Consider the following 17,556-nt stretch of genomic DNA (forward strand, 5'->3'; position numbering starts at 1 on the left):
GCAATAAACCAAGGAATTTTGAAATACCATATTTGAAAACTATTTTTCAGAAAAGAAATAATTGCATTTCAGAATTTATTAGAGTACATCAGTAAAATGTAATATCTAATGAGTGCATCCACTTTTATGATTATACTGAATTATATTATAAAATCTATCAGCAATATAAGAGAAGATTGGAAAAAGTGTCAGGCATACCCAGTTTTAGTGTATTTTGCAGTCCTTGCTCTTACGTACCAATAAAATCTTCAATTTAGGAAAAGAATGTAAAAGAAATCACGGAGAGCTGAGGCACTGCAGAAGAAATAGTAGTCAAAAGAGACTGGTAGCCGGCTATGCTATGACAGACTAGCATTTTAAGCATGTGTCCTGGATAATTATGAAACACAGAGGAAAAATAACTATTAATAAACAATGATTTCCACCAGTTTTATACCAGGACTTAACATTTTACAGTTCAGCTCCTGAGGATGGATATAACTATGATGACTACAGGTTATATATTACTTTTTAGATGTTTAACGCTATAGGAAAATTTTACTCTATGATTAAGATGTGTCCTTAAACATTCATGAGCAGTGATGGCTTGGTCAGTCTAATGCAAGATCTATACTGTTTTCCAACAGCTGCAGAGGACTACACTAAATGAATATACTTAATGAATATATGGGGATGGCAAAATGCAAATAGGAAATGGACTTCATTATGTCAGTAAGGTGAAAAAGAATAAAATAGACTGGCACATTTGGAGCTTGAATTGCTTCCATTATGTTAAGCTTCCCTTTTGGAAAGCATTTCTAGCTGGAGTTTGAACCTTATTCAGAAAAACTCAATGGCATCTTCCTAGAATTTAATGCCATTAAGTATTTGGCTGAATACAAGTATTTAGAAGAAATAGGTCTTTGGAGGCCAACAGGGTGAGGGTGTGATTCGTTGATCTAGTGAGGTCAATGAACAAGCTCCAGACAGATGTCATTCAGCATTAGACCAGTATCAAGACTCCCAAGATTTTGAATATATTACACATGCCTATATCTATGTGTGTGCCTGTATTTTGCGTGTGTATATATATATATAGAATCTGATCTGTGTCTACATCTGACGAACTTCTAATTTCAGCTTTCTTTTCACATTTCTGGAGTTAATTTCACTTTTGAACGGGGCTCTGAATGCCTCACACTTGATGCGTGAGTGGTCACTTCTCACAGGGACAGTCAGGAAATCACAGCTCTTTCACGTTCAGGACCTTAGAATCCTTAAGGTTAATTGCTGTTACCACCCGAAAGAAAGACGAATCATTCCCTGTCATTTTGTTCCCTCTGGAAACAGTAGCATCCACTAACTAGGTAAATTAAGTCATATTAGTCTTCTTAAGAGGATGTGGAGTTTTAAAGGGTGAAGAGCACAAGCCAGCTTTCTTGCTCCAAAGCTCAGGAAGCCAGAAGAGGCCAGGACTGCCTCAGATGCTCTCACACTCCTGTTCCCCATTGCTCTTCCCAGAGAAAGTCTCTGTACAGTTCCTCTCATCCTTTTACCCACTCAGACTACATCTAACCACTAAATAAAAAAGGTCCAGGAAGTAAGCTTACGTATGACACCCTTGGTCATCCATATTGCTTATTTGTTGGCTCACTTCCCAGCCTTGTTTTGGACCACTCCAGCTACTGCTTTCTCAGTGAAGTCCTGGGTGTGACTTAGGGAGGAGTTTGCTTTGTACACCATTAGCAAGAGGCAGTAAAGGTGGGGCTGCACCATTTGGCTCCTTCTGACAAGAGTGCCCCATCCCGTTCCCAGTAAGCTTTGCACTCCCGAATCCCCCCCATCTGTCCTCACGCTGTCTACCAGGGCGTGCAGCGCACCCTTGCTTTCATGCTACAGGAAAGCCGTTCTCTGGGCTGCAGCGTCAGCGTGTGCTGCGTGGCAGAGCTGCACCAGTCCCTCCAGGAGCACCCGGCACTCTCAGACGGCGTAACCTGCGGCCGGCCTGGCAGTGAGTATGGACTCATGAATAATCTAAAGGGAAGCATTGTCTCTTCCTTCTAAGTGCCTTCTCCTTAAGAGCAGAGACCGTGCTCCCTGGAAAATGTAAGTTTGTCTCCAGCCTTTAGAAAAACGGTTGGATTATTTCGGATTGAAGCGCGATCTTGACTTCGTGTGGTTCAGTCGTCTTTTTTGCAATAACTTAGAAGAGTCTGTGGGGAAACATCCTTGCAGGACAGTCGTGCTGCTTTATGAAGGAAGCCATAAAGATTCCCAGGCTTTGTATTGAGTAAGGAAACTTCAGAAATAGCACACTACAACATGTTTGCCCAGAGGCAGTGCCAACTAGCCACCTCGTGCTTTCAGCCCATGGGCTTATGTATCTGTGTAGCACTGCTCCATGTTGTATGCTGGAGATCTTTTGCCAGTCACATTGGCAAGCTCATTTTCTTGCTTTCCTGATTCCATTGGTTCCATTTAATTTTGTAAAGTCTAGTCAGCCTGATGTATGCGTAAACTGAATATATAAAAACCTATAAAGGTCATATGCAATACTCATGACAGTATTACAGGTTAAGATTCCCATGTTGATCCATACTAGCTGTATCCTGTCACGTACCAGAAGCCTCGCACTTGTTGTGGTGATCTAATAATTCACAAATTAAATGCCTTTACCCTTCCAGAACTATTTGCAAATTCAGCAGGAAAGAAGAGGGTCACTTCATTTTCTGCATTAAAAACTTTTATGGGAAGTCCTGCATGTCAACAAATAGCAGTTCACAGCACAATAGTTAGGAACGTAGGAACTAATTTTTCCTAGATGGGAATCTCCTTTTTCCTTTGAAGCTTTGAAGTGACTCTGTTCACTTTTCCCAAAGAGAAAACAAAATGAATAAAGTCTGATATGGTAATCCCTCCGTATCCACAGAATTCCCTGAGGTAGCTCTGGGATTATTACTTTTCATGCAAATGAAAACAGTTTTCACAAGTTTCAACAGCAGGTCAAATTTTCATCAGTTCATAATCCATAAAATATATGCATAGGTGTTTGCAGATTTATATGTTGTTTCTTAGTTTTCAATCCATGAAATATGAGTATAGTTTTTATTTACACATGGATTATGATTATCAGTGCAACTTTAAAATATTTTCTCTTGAAAGATTCACGTGGATTTTTCAAGAACCCTGAAAACATTCTGAATGCATTTCATGTGGTTTTTATTCCTACAGTAGGAATTTTATTTGTAAGTCATTATTCTCCAGACTTTGAGTGCTTCCAGTAGTCTTTTTGGCTCTGCAGTGGGATCCTGTTTTGTCAATGTGAGACCTTTTTACATCAGTGGGCCTCCAGCAAGAAGAAGCATCACCAGGCTTCATTGCAAGGCAGGGCCTCCCTGTTCAGTGGTTGCACAGGAGGTTTTTGTGGGTGGATCAAATGGATGTTGAGTATTTGCAGAATATGTAGAATTTTTTTACATCAGTCGGGATATTTTTGAGATGATTTCAAAGAGCAAGCAGGGTTATAGGCTACAAAAAGTCAAATGCGTAGTTGGAAAATTTTACTTTTTCATGCTATTTCAGGTGGATTGTTTTTCTTGATGTCTACCTTTAGTGGATATTGCTTTAAATAAGACCTCATCTTAGTACAGTGGACAAGTAGCCCAAGTTACACTCAGACTAGTGACTGCCTTTTCTTCCCTCCACAGACAGTAGTTCCTTCCATAAGTATAAGAACAATCTAAAAGGATAGTGTGTAGAGTGAGAGAAGAAAGTACATTACAGATTAGGAGAAAAAATGGCTAGGTCTGTTATGGATTTAAATTGAAGTTGGATAATGAGGGATAGTGGGTTCTGGGTTTTTTTGGTTAGCCTGATGTTCCTAAAAAGATTTTCTTTCTAGTATACTTCAGTTAAATAAATACGAGTTTGTGCCATAGAGCGGAAAATGTTGATGTGTATTGAGAAGGAATGAAACATAATTAGGCTTTGTAATAAGAAAAAAACTTTGCATACGAGTATGTCTGGATATGTTTAATATTTGATGCCTGCCAAAATTGTCTTACCTGTCTAGAATGTGATATTTAACCACATATTTTTGTCATCTTAACATTAATACTTGTAATTAAACCTCATATATCATTCTAGCCTGTTACCTATTCAGCAAACATGCACATTTTTAGAGAAAAAAAAGACTAAAAATGTTAAAGTAATGTATTTTTTTCAACTTTCTCCGATTACAGTGTTTAGTATGTAAATGTATAACAGAATTACATGTTGTATTTAAAGAATGAGAGCTCATGAGCAACTAAGAATTTTTCTACAAATCTGTAAACTCTAATAATGAAGTTTAAAGGATTTTGAAGCCTTTGAAGCAAAATCCCTGTTGTAATGGAAGTTTTACACACACGTGGAATGAAGATGTAGGTTCTAATGGGGAAAATGTTAAGAATAGTTTAGTTCTTTGTATATTGTCAAGCCAATTTTACCTTTATTGCTATCACACGTCCTGTGAAACTACTTTATTTTGCTTGCTTTTTTTTTTTTTTTTTTTTTTTTTTTTTTTTAAAGACACCAATGCACTGTTTCTATGACTTACGAGAGCTCAGGATATCAACAAGTTCTCCTCAAAATATCTGGTTGCTGTCTTCCAGCAAAACACCTGTGCAGGTCTGAGTGTGGGGAAAATGTGCTGTGTTACAGACTAATCTCAAGGAAGTGCTAAATACGATAATGAGTGAAAGTTACAGGGGGGAGTGAGAGAGCTATTGTATCTGCTTGGCTTCAAACATCCTGGGCAGCTGATGACCATTGCTGCCAAAACAACTGCCCTGGAGACTCTCAACACAGCAGATAGAGAGGGAAGCACCGCAGGCGGCCATGTAAGCTGGGAGCTGAACCATCTTTGGAGAAGAGTTGTCTGACAGGGTTTGGACTGGTGCGTGGAAATGCCATCTTGCTTGCCTTCTAGTTCCACTCAAAAGTTTTGACAGATTTGAGATTTCCTGCAAAATGCTTAGATCCGACTAGAGCATCTTTTTGTCAATACAGTGGTTCTGTCAAGAAATGTTCACCTATTGAATTTCTTTGGAGTGTGTCCTCATAGTAGATGATTTAAAACAATTTTGTTTGTTTCTTTGTTTTCCACTTTAGAGTAAAATTTGGAAATAAAAACAAAATTTTGCTTGTTTCTCAGAGGTAACAGCGTTCTGTAAGGGTTCCTTACACAAGGGGGGCTCTTCTCCACAATCTGTTTATCAAGCTTGTCTTTCCTGTAAGAACTTACCAAGTTATCAATCTCGCTTAAAGTCATGGACTCTCCTCAGTTTTAGTCATCCTTTTGGGAAATGGGCCACGTTATCATCTTTGGTATCCACTGTTTCCTTTTTTTTTTTTTTTTTAAGAAATATTGCCATCGGTTGTTTTCTAGATTTTTTTAATATATATATATAATCTCTAATTTCTCCTGCATCACCGTCAGTTTCTTTGATCTGTTTTTAATTTATTTTTTTCCAAAAAAGAAAAAAATACTGTAATACTGTCAAAAGCTCTAAGCAAGATAGGGCTGAAATTAGGTTATCTAACCATCAAATGCTCTTGTGTAGAATTCCCTTTCTTTTCACTACAGGCTCTGAGCACATTCTTAGTCACACTCGGTTACCATCCATTATTCTGCTAATCTGGGGTAATGGCATGATGGCAAAGCAGAAACAGAGTTAACACAACAGATAAAGCAATTACATTGTAAAAATACACCATGCCTCTCTGTGAAGAAGAAAAATTCAGTGATGCTTTTGACGGTAGAGTGCAGTGAGCTGGGCCAGGGCTGCCCAGCACAGTTATGTGCGATAGACACCCAGAGCAGAGAGCCTGTATAGCCACGTTCATGTAGCTCATAAGCCTGGCTGGACATGAGCTGGCCTGCTCAGATGTCATGGGGCCATGCATATCCCTGCAACGGTAATAAAAGATGCATTTTTCTAAATCTAATGCTTGAAGATAAATCCAATCTCCATGTTAGTATGAGTACATATATCACAAGAAGGTGATAAATAATCTTTTCTTCTGTTATTTTCAGAGCCAAATTTTGTGTCATCTTACGACATTGGGAACTTTACCTACTTTTTCTTCCGGGAGAATGCGGTGGAACATGATTGTGGGAAAACAGTCTTCTCTCGTGCTGCTCGGGTGTGCAAAAATGATATCGGTGGCAAATTCGTGCTGGAGGATACCTGGACTACCTTCATGAAAGCTCGGCTGAACTGTTCTCGCCCTGGAGAAATTCCATTTTACTATAATGAGCTACAGAGCACTTTCTTCCTGCCGGAATTGGACTTGATCTATGGGATTTTTACCACTAATGTGTAAGTAAATTCCATGATATATTCTATTTTCCTGCTATTTGTGACATTAAAAACTAAAGCTTCTGAGCTGTTCTCTTCTACATATGCCAAGTAAACATCATAAATTCAAACTACTGTTTTGCCCAATCACTGTCCTCTTGCGAACAAAAATCAGTTCCAAATGCGTCCCACGTGAATTGTTGAAGGCGTATGAAAGAAGGAAGAATTCTTTATATTTCCTTACAGCAGGGAGCCAGTTATGTTTAAGATTATTCAGTCATCTTTTTCATACATTCTTATAAAGACTTTTTTTTTTATTTTGCACACTTGTAATACATAAATACATTATATATTTATGAAATAAATATTTTGTAATTGTAGTGTGACACGATCGTTAATTTGACATGATGTAATTTGACCATGTCGGGAAGAGTTTGCATTACCCAAAAGAGCACAAGAGGTGCTCTTACTGATTTTAAATTAGTCCCAACGTGTACTCCTGTGAGTCTGAGGGTCAAACCAATAATTTAATCTAATTTTATCTGAACCTCTTGTATCAACAAGGTAAAATTAGAAAATGTACAATGTTGGATGGACATAAAAGCTCCTTAGACTCTGAGCTTGACATCAAGAGTTGCTTAACTCTTAGGAAAAAAGATGCATTCATCTCAGAAATGTCCTTTGTTACTTTAAACACGATAACTGGAGTTCATATGTTGCTTGGTAAGAGCGGCCCATGCGTTAAGGCTGTGCAGCCCACTGTTGAGATCATGGAACAGGGTTTCAAATTTTGCTGTTTGATTCTCTTACCTGCTTGCAGAGTCTTGCTCAGTAGGTCAGTTTTGCCTAGAATTTTAAAAGATACTTCGGCACCTAAAGCGTAGATCAGCGCCCCTTTGTACTGCTGTAAATGCCTGGATATCTACCTTCTATAAATATCCATTAATCCGGTGGAAATAGTCACAAATTAATGCCAGCAAATTACAATCTCTAAGTTTTTTAGACCACGAGCAGGAATTTGGGTTTGAGCTAGTTTCTCCTGCTTTTATTACAGTCCTTTATTAACTCATCTAATCATCTTCCAGACTGCTGGCTGGCCAGCAGCTTAGGCAGTGAGCACTAGTGAGAGGCTGCTTGCACCAGGCTGTGATGATTCCTGATTGGGGACATCGGATGATGAGCTTAACCCTGTTCCTGCACTGGAGCAATGCATTCAATCTAACTAAATATGCTGCTTTTTTAAAGAGAATAGTAAAGACTTTGGGACTATTGGAGATAAGAAAATTTGATGCTGTTTTCAACAGTACTTTTAATTTCATTGGTCTGTTTTACTAGCTAGTTTGAGTCTTAGAAGATAGGTATTTCTCAGGCGGCATGCTCATACACTGTTCAGCATGATCTTTCATGAGAAGTCAAAATAGCCTTGACACTCCTACCATGGAATGCCCAGCTGGAGGAACTCTGCTCCAGAAAATCCACAGGGCTTTGGCCATGAAAGGGAAGCAATGGTCTTCAAGAAGGCATTGGTGTGGTTAATAATATTAGATGCCTTTACTGGTAGTTTATATAGGCAAGACATTATCAAATACAACGATAATTGATTGTGCAGAAATTATTAGCTGATACTTCAAGATCTGGGGATTCTTTGACGTAAGAGTGAGAAGCATAAGATAGCAAACTGCTTTTCTGTCCTGCAGTTAAGTCCATATATCCTAACTCTTTTTTCAGTTGCTGGCAAATTTGATCCCCAGAGTTATTTTTTCTTTCCATCATTTGGGAGTTTCTATAATAGTCATTCTTAAGCCTTGTGTAAATTACAGGCTAAGTTTTAAACAAGGGGGGGGGGGGCGGAAAGGAAAAAAAACAATGCTATGTGGATCAAATGTCATCAATTTTACCTGTAATGGAAATTTTGCAACTGCCACCTTCATTATCTATCCCTTTATCTCAAATTGTTGAAGAGAACAATGCAATTTTCCATATTACAAGCTCCGATAGTCACTGGATTATATTGTTTACACTGTGCTGAATTAGTTTATTGTCATGTATATGGTATTTTCAAGAGAAGAACAGGAAATTGTATGTTTTGCCTGGCTGCTGTTTGTTCCTCTAACAGAGTATCTTGTAAAGGATGCAGTCCAAGTTGTTTTCTCTTGATGGGTTTCTGGAACTTGCATTCTTATTGCTGTACATCTCTTGGAAGACAGGACTTTTGTGGAGGTCTTACCCAGGGGTTCCATAGGGTCCGGAGGCATAACATACATTGAAAATCCTTACCTCCGTCATGCTTTCATTGGCTGGAAAGAAGCCCTGAGAATAATCTCATCCTGAACTTTGTGACTAGAAGGAAGGTGTCCCTGATGCATGTGATTATGTGTGGAAGTATGGTCTCATGGCATTAGAGCAGCAGCAGAAGGTAGGAAGTTCTGAGTTTCCCCCACGCTGGCTACTTGCCAAGGCTGACAAAAACTTTAAATCCAATTTCCATGCAAAAATCAGCACATTATGTATCATTATCTTTAGATATCATCTCCCAGCTGATCACATCTGCCTTATTAATTACTTGAAGGATTGAAGAGTTATTGTCTTTTTTATTTATTTTTCAGCAAATGAACTTCTTAACATTGTTACTTAGGTTAATGTTTATATTTCTTTTGCAGGAACAGCATTGCAGCCTCGGCAGTTTGTGTTTTCAACCTGAGCGCCATAACTCAGGCCTTTAATGGACCCTTCAAATACCAGGAAAACTCTCGCTCTGCTTGGCTTCCATATACCAATCCTAACCCTAATTTTCAGGTACGGATATGTGGGAGAAAGGCAACAGTTTACATGAGGGTTTTTTCAAAGTGCTGTAGGGTTCATAGTTAATAAGTCCAGTTTTGCAGTATGTTATAGCCTAAGACCTTAAAAAAAATTACCAGAAAAAAAAAAAAGGCTTAAGAGGTCCCCTTAATTCAACAGACCATTATACTGCCACAAAATTTAGATGTGCTTTGAAGGGTAGGAGAACAAAGGCTTAACTGCAATCTTCTGTCAAAAGCAAACACTATCGTTACTTGTCAAGGTAACATTAATTCCTGGAAGAAGTATGATCAAACTGATGTTCTCTTTTACATTGTGTTTGTGCTATTAGAACCTGGAAAAGGAATGTTGTTTGACAGAAAAAAAGAAAGGTGGGGAGAGGGGGGTAAAGCAGGAGTGGTCAGGATTTTCTATATTTTTCTGTGCAAGGTGGTCCACGCTCCCTGAAGAGTCCTATTAAAAGAATTTGTGTCGTGGTGTGCTCCTCATTTGAACTTGTCAGCCTTAGAGGGTGTAATGATCTGCAGTTGGCTGACAGCGTAAAACTAATTAGTCCAAGTTGGGTCGCTCAGTGGAACTTTCTACAAAAAGAAAAGGGTATTTCATGTAAGCACATACGTATTGTTTTCTTCTTCAGCAGAGTCACCACTCCAAGAAGGACAATTTTAGTGAGTGTGATTCTAGCAAGGGAAATGGAAGGGAAAAAACCATTAATTTAGTGATTAACAACAATAGCTTTTCACCAAGATACTTAAGTGTATTCACCTTGATCTACCTTTCATCCTCCCTTAATCTCAAGGCAATTTCACGAGTTCAGTGCTGCTCCTATAACAGCCTTCCCTGTCTGCTTGTAAGGGTCATGAGACCTTCGCAAGCATGAAACAGTATGAGCCATTGTAAATTGTAGGTAGTTTTAATTACTTCCTGATTTATGCAAACAAAGGAAAACAAGACACTGAATTTGCTCTGAATTACAGGCCAGAACCATGTTGCCTTTCCTAAATAGTGTGTTTGGCATTAGCCCCAAGTGACAAGACACCATTTAAGTAAGCCATATTGCAGAAGTGAACTATATTTGTATGTAGCTTTTTACGTATTGTAGAAATATTTGTATTGTCAAAATAGTGATAGTAAGAGGGTCTACGTGAGGCTAAGTTTTTGAAGGAGAAAGCCTGAAGAAAGGCTTGTATGTAATAATCTTGTTTCTGACTAGGTGCACAAGTCTAATAAAAATTATTAACCTTTCCCTATAAACCTTGTATTAAGGTATTGATAATTATTGTGAGAGCACCTTGTACAAAATGGTACATACAAACAAAGATGACAGCCTGATGGCTGTGTAAAAATGGTTTAAGTCTCTACTGTACTGCCGGTGCTCATCTCTAAATCCCAGTCAAGACTGAGGTGTTGAACAAATGTCTTGCTTGGATAGTCTGGCTGATTTTAATATGGCTGGTGCTTCATCAAATTTACAAGAACAGTGGCAACAGTTGTATCGTATCTCATTAAGCAACAGCTTTGTAGGCCAGCGCTAGTATTAAAAGCTGTAACGTGGCCTTTTACAACACAGTATTGAAGTAAATTGACGGTAACTGATCTCTAGGTATCATCTTTCATTCTGTTGAAATTTCTGTAAGATTTCTGGCTCTGTAGCTGCAGCACTGATGTGTACCAGAAGCTAGTCTAACGCTTAGAGCTAGGTGTAACCATTTTTTGTGACTTGATGGTGCTTTAGAGTACATACTGCATGTAGGTGGGATATATTCATTGAGTCACTGGTTTCCTTCCCAGAAAGACAGACTTTTCTTTTGTAGAATGCTTCTGATAAAATATCAGGAGTTCTATGTATGTAGTCTCAGAAGTAGATTTATCCTCAGCAATAACAGACAGAAGTATGTGGTTTTAAGAAGGACTACTGCTCTGTAGCGATAGTTACATCGGACATTGTATTTCCAAGACTGGATTATATTAATGCAATATTTTCCAGATTAGAATACTATTGGAGTCACAGTTTTGAGGAACGCTGTTTCTCTCTAGGGAGAAAAACAGGACAATTTCCATTGTAAGACCAAGGAGCATATGTACTTCAGTGTACTATGAGTGTTCCAGTTGGAATGTTTCCTGCTTGATAGATTCAGAGAAATTCTTCTTTGGCGTCATTTATTTTTTTTTTCACTGGCCTGACATGCGGGGTGCTCACAGAGGAATTAATTGTTTCCTGCCAGTTGCTTAACTGTCTTTCCTCATCATATGAGCTCTCATTATGAAATTATTTATTTGAGTTTTTCTTAACATTTGTGGATTTGGAATGATCACTTAACTTCAGACTGGAAACGTGGCAATAATGAAAAAATGACTGGTAGGGTTTTGCACACTATTATTTTGTTCATGCTGTAATTCATAGCATAATTTATGACATAGTAGAGCAGAATGAAAAAGTATGACTTAGGTATGCCTTTCACATCGCCGACGTATTTTACGAATGTTGTGAAGTACTGTTTTAATTCTCTAAAGCAATTATGTATGAGTAAACATGTGGATGTTTACATATTCACATGTGCTAAGCAGCTTTCTCTTTTCTGTCCTTGGTTAGTTGAAGACTTATACACAAAGATGATAAAGTTAACTGCCACTTACTTTGCTTTGTTTATTTGTGCTTCAAAATTTGTGTGTGCAATTAGTGAGTGCTTTCCTGTAAGAAAAGAGTACAGTTTCCAGATACAAAATATGGTCAGTTCCAAAGCAAAAAATGCCTTTGCCATTGATAACAGTTTATAGTTAGAGCGCTGCACTGTCCGTTCTTGGCTAGTGAATGCAGGGTCTGAAGAAGCTGCTAGAACTGTGCATGATGCTGTGATGTAGGACCTCTGTCAGACCCTGGCCGTGGTATGACATGGGCTTTCCTTTGAAAATATATTATGTCTTTAGCACTGCGTCCATGTAAATTATAAAAAAAAACTATTCATGAAATTCTGTGTTTTGTTGGATGCTAGTTTGTTTTTTTTTTCCTTCCTGCCATGTAACATAGGATATAGCAAAATATTACTATAGGCCACTTGTGGTGGTCAGTCTGGTGCCCTTCCATATTGTTTAGAGTTAGGGAGCCTCGGTAGTACTGCCTCAGGAAAGTGGAACTTCCTCATTCACTATGTGGACAGTCTGGTCAGCACCAAAATGAGGCCTGAAAGTGGAATTCCACGCTGTCGCTACAAGATATACGCTTGGGTTTTATTTTCTTGTGCTGTAAATCAGAGAGTAAATCTGTGGTTATTGTTGACGCGTATAGTAATATTACTTTTCTGTGTTTACAGTGTGGCACCATGGACCAGGGTTTGTATGTAAATCTGACTGAGAGAAATCTTCAAGATGCTCAAAAATTCTTCTTAATGCATGAGGTCGTTCAGCCAGTTATTCCAATTCCTTACTTCATGGAAGACAACAGCCGATTTTCCCATGTGGTTGTGGATGTTGTGCAGGGCAAAGACATGCTTTTCCATATCATCTATCTTGCCACAGGTATGAACCCTGCATTGCTGTGATAACTGCAAAAGTTTATCAGGTCTATGAGTTTTAATTTTTGCGAGTTAGTTATGGAATATGTATAGTGTACCTTGAACAACAGCTTTTCCTCTTTGACAGCATTAACTCTACCTTCTACCTTTTCTGAGTAGATGAATTCAGCAGTTTGAAATATCTGTTTGTATTATATTTTGAACTCAAATGTCGGTGTCTGTTTCCTGTTCTCCTTTGAAGGTATGAAACCTACGTGCTCTTGAGGGAGCGAACGGTTGGTAATTCTACAAACAGGACTTCACAAGTTTCTCTGTCTTTTGTTCTTTCTATGTAGTTCAGGGTACAGTCTCACCCAAGATAAGACAGTTTAGGATCCTCTGAGATAGAAATAACTCTACAAATAGCAAATAGAATTACTGCTATTGTTACTTCTGACTTTTCTGCTCACAAATCTTTTATTTCCTTTTCATTTCATTTTTAAGTCATTTATTATGCAGTTTTACACCCTGCCTTATTGTTTGTCCATTTATATGTGAATTTAGCAATGCAAGAAAAATAATCCTCCACCTAAATTTGCCTTTGTTAGAAGTAGTGCTCTCTTGGTTCAAAATTTCAAACTTAAAAATAGCAAGGGTGTCAGAGAACTGTTTTTGCAGAACAAGGATGTCCCCAGCTGAGACTGAAATACTAAATTGGAGTAGCATGTTTAGAGCCTGATGGCATAAGATTTAGGGTAGTTCTCAAATACTTAGTCTCATGTACGCTAGAGGGGATAGCTCGTAAAAGCAATGGCTTGTTAACGTGCATAGTTTGTCTCACAGTGAGTAGGCACCAAATACGATAAATTTAGGGAAAGTATCTGTTGATCAACAAGAGGAAAAAAATCCTTATCCTATTTATTTGATCTTGCAATCAATGAAGTAAATTCCAAAATTACTGATTCACTAGAAACTGGATCAATCCTTTTAGTTACTAAAATTATGATTTACTACTGAAAATTATACATTCTATGGTTTATCGTTTATCAAGAGGCCAAGAAAAATGTGCATTGTGATTTAATATATGATTAAATTTTCCCTTGAAAGCATGGTACCATTTTTCAGAGAAGATTGCCTCTTTTGAGTCTGAAGAAATTTTATAGTAATTTGGTGCATTCGAGTGGGACAATATTTCTCTGCGTATTATCCTCGTAGCTTTCTCGTTGTGCTCCTTGAAAGATAGGCAGTAACATAAAATCTTTTAATAGGTTAAAACTGTGCTTGGATTTGACCAATTATAGCTGAAACAGCCTGCTGTCTGGTAAATCATAGCATTTTAAGTGAAATCATGCCAATACTAAATGCTGTTTGTATTGTAGCAGTCTCCTGACAGAAACAGAATTACAGAAACGGGTGCTGAATTGGTTTTATATGAAGAGACTATCACTGCATTGTGGGATATTTATATTATAATGGCAGCACCGAGAATGTTGTCATTTGTCATTATTCTGATTGTCTTCAGTTTTGAGTTTCCCCTACTGAGTTTTCTTTTCATGTTTGCTTCAGTAAGCGAGGATCTAAAACTTTACGTTTCATGGTTCATTAATAAATTGCGTTCAATAAATATTCTAGGTTCTTTTTATGCATCTTTCTTGCTGCTAAAACGATATTGCTCCTATACTTCTTTTGATGTACATTTGCCTTCTACTTTTATTCTTCTCTGTACCTCTGGTTTTGGTCATTCATGGAAGAAAAATACTACTTTAGCTGGATCTTTAGTCTGACTCTAGCAGATGGGATGCTTTTATGTAATTGGACAGTGTATGTTTTGTAAGTGTGAGAAACCACATCATAAAAAAAAAAACAAAACAGGTAACAATAAAGTGTTCTTGAAGTTTTCTTGACAAAGACATTTCTATTTCACCGAATCACAGTAGGGGTTTTGTAACATTCCTTCTGCCCTCTCCCCGCCAATCAAGTATGAGTACTAAGCTTTATTTTCCAACAAATATTAATATTCACTTTTCTGAAAAATTACCATTTTTTTTAGATTTTGAAGTTGCCACACAAATATTTATATATAAATAACATACCTGCAATACATAAGGGTAATTCAAAAATCCCAAGATATACCAAAATACACAGCGTAATTTACTCAAAATCTTATGATTTGAGGAAGCAGGCAGTATTTTTACCTTCTTTGGGGTGCAGGTCATAATTTTAGTTTCATGATATTGGTAATGATGCAGCATCTTAGTTCTCCATAGTTGTATCTTTGCTAGTGTAGAGGATGTGGAGCAGTTAACACTGAGTTTGCATCCTAAACTACATGTCGTAAAAGATTACTGAGAAAACACCACTGCTTCTGTTAACAACAGAAACTAAAAGGCAGCAGCCTTAACCTCAGAAATAAACAATAACTTTGAAAGCAGACCAAGTTTAATAATTTTGAACTCATCCAGTGTCCGGGCTTACTCCTGCATACAATGTTATACAAGCTCCCAACACCATAGAGCATGTGTATGTTTGGGAGAGGTGGAAGAGTGGGGTTACAGTCATTACCAGACTGAGACAGGTTGTCGTTATTGTCTCTTTTCTGTTTTAATTTACTTACATTATTAAAAGTGGTGGCAAATTAAATTTGGAGTTAAATTTTTGCCATAATGCTCCATCTTCAAAAAAAGCCAAAGGAATGATACGGGGAACAACGGGCTGATCTGCATGCAGTCCCTGGGAAAATCAAGGAGCACACCTCCTTGGAGCACACTTCTGTGGGCACATGATGGAGAAGGTGGTGCTGGCAACGTTCCATATTAATTTCCTAAGGGTGACTCACATCTGACCAACTGATTACTTTCTGTGGTAAAATGACTGGATTTGTACATGAGGAGAGGGTAGAACCTCAAATTTAGCAAGGCTTTTGACACTGTCTCCCACAATAATGGGAGTGTGCCCAGGTGGCCAAGAAAGCCAATGGCATCCTGGCTTGTATTAGAAACAGTGTGACCAGCAGAAGGAGGGAGGTGATTGTCCCCCTGTACTCAACACTGGTGAGGTCACACCTGGAGTATTGTGTCCAGTTCTGGGCACCTCAATACGAGAGAGATATCGAGGTGCTGGAGCGAGTGCAGAGGAGGGCAACGAAGCTGGTGAAGGGCCTGCAGAATAAATCTTATGAGGAGCGATTGAAGGAGCTGGGACTGTTTAGTTTGAGGAAGAGGAGGCTGAGGGGAGACCTCATCACTCCCTACAACTACTTGAAAGGCCATTGTAGAGAGGTTGGTGCTGGTCTCTTCTCACAGGTAATTAGTGACAGAACAAGAGGGAATGGGTTCAAGCTGCAGCAGGGTAGGTTTAGGCTGGACATTAGGAAAAAATTCTTCACAGAAAGAGTGGTTAGACATTGGAATAGGCTGCCCAGGGAGGTGGTGGAGTCACCATCCCTGAATGTGCTTAAGAGTTGTTTAGAAGTGGTGTTGGGGGATATGGTGTAGGGGAGAGTGGGGTTGATGGTTGGGCTCATGATCCCAAGGGTCTTTTCCAACCTGAATGATTCTATGATTCTATTCTATGAATATTCATATATCCAAATTAGGATGTATGGTCTGTATAAGCAGACAACTGGATGTATAAAACCTGTTTGGATATCAGGCTCAGAGGGTAGTTGTTAATGAGATGTATAAAAGTGGTAAGGAGCTGAGTTCTGTCCTGTTTTAATCGATGACCTGGAGGAGATAGCAGAGTGCGCTCTATCAAGCGTGCAGATGACACCAGACCAGGGTACCAGTAGTTACACTGAAAGACAGTGCTGCCATCCAAAGGACGTAGACGTGCTGGAGGGATGGGCTAGCAAGAACCTCACCAAATTCAACAGGTGCAAATGTGAAGTCCCAAATCTGGGGCAGACCAACTCTATGCAATGACTGAGGCTGGGGACCGACTGTCTAGGAAACAACTCTGCTGAAAGGACTTGGGAACTTTGGTAGACAGCAAGCTGAACATGAGCCAAGAGCGTGCCCTTGCAGTAAAGAAGGCCAACAGTGTCTCAGGCTGTATTAACAGGAACGTAGCCAGTGGATCAAGGGAAGAGATTATCCCCATGTGCTCCACACACTTTAGACCACATGCAGTTTTGGCCTCCCTCCAATGCAAGAAGGATGTTGATAAACTGAACCAAATTCAGTGGAGGACCACCTTCTGGTGGGGGCTGCATCACCATGCCCTAGGAGGAGAAGTTGAGAGAACTCCTTGTTCATCCTAGAGGAGAGAAGACTTCAGTGGGGGGCGTCTAGTAACAGCCTACAAATACCTATAGGATACATGAAGAACGGAGCCAGGCTCCTCACAGTGGTGCATGGTGGGAAGACACGAGACAACAGGCAGAGCATTTCAGACTGAATATAAAGAAAGACTTTTTCACTCCGAGGACAGTCAAGCACTGGATCGAATTTCCTAGAGAAGTTGTGCAGTCTCCATTGTTGGAGGTTTTCGAGACTAGACAGCAACCCAGTCTGTGTTATAGCTAGGTGTTCTTTGAGCGGGACGTTGGACTTGAGACCTCCTGTTGTCCCTTCCAACCTAAATTACCGTCTGTCTGTCGTATGCCACTACAATGGGCAAATTGGTTGGGCTAAAGTACATTTTCACTCAACCCTGTGATAATAGATGTCATTGTATTTTCTGCTGCCAAAAGGGGAGTGCATTCAACTCTAACAGAAGTACTGGCAGTAAACAATTTACACCTACTGATGTAAAGCAGGATGGATCCAACCCATGCTGTGTGAGACGTACTCTGCATAACTTTTGTAGTTATAGTTCATTACAACATTCTTACAAAAATTGTATTTTGGAATGCACAAAGCTGATTCAGTGGAAAGGTAGGCATATAGATTGGATTGAATACAAATGAATGCTCTGCTGTCTTGCTGTCTTGGTGACTCAAA

General features: G+C 38.9%; 1 protein-coding gene across 4 annotated transcripts in view; it reads left to right on the plus strand.

The window, feature by feature from the left end:
* The window catches only part of SEMA5A (semaphorin 5A), a 350,644-nt gene that overhangs the window by 207,322 nt on the left and 125,766 nt on the right, over window positions 1-17,556 (plus strand). For all 4 annotated transcript variants that reach the window (XM_063326183.1, XM_063326186.1, XM_063326184.1 and 1 more), the window contains 3 exons: window positions 6,056-6,341; window positions 8,981-9,116; window positions 12,434-12,638. In XM_063326183.1, coding sequence (XP_063182253.1) covers window positions 6,056-6,341; window positions 8,981-9,116; window positions 12,434-12,638 — 627 coding nt within the window. The remainder of the gene's footprint in view (window positions 1-6,055; window positions 6,342-8,980; window positions 9,117-12,433; window positions 12,639-17,556) is intronic.

This window comes from Chroicocephalus ridibundus, chromosome 2, assembly GCF_963924245.1.
Source record: "Chroicocephalus ridibundus chromosome 2, bChrRid1.1, whole genome shotgun sequence".
Classification (NCBI taxonomy): Eukaryota; Metazoa; Chordata; class Aves; order Charadriiformes; family Laridae; genus Chroicocephalus; species Chroicocephalus ridibundus.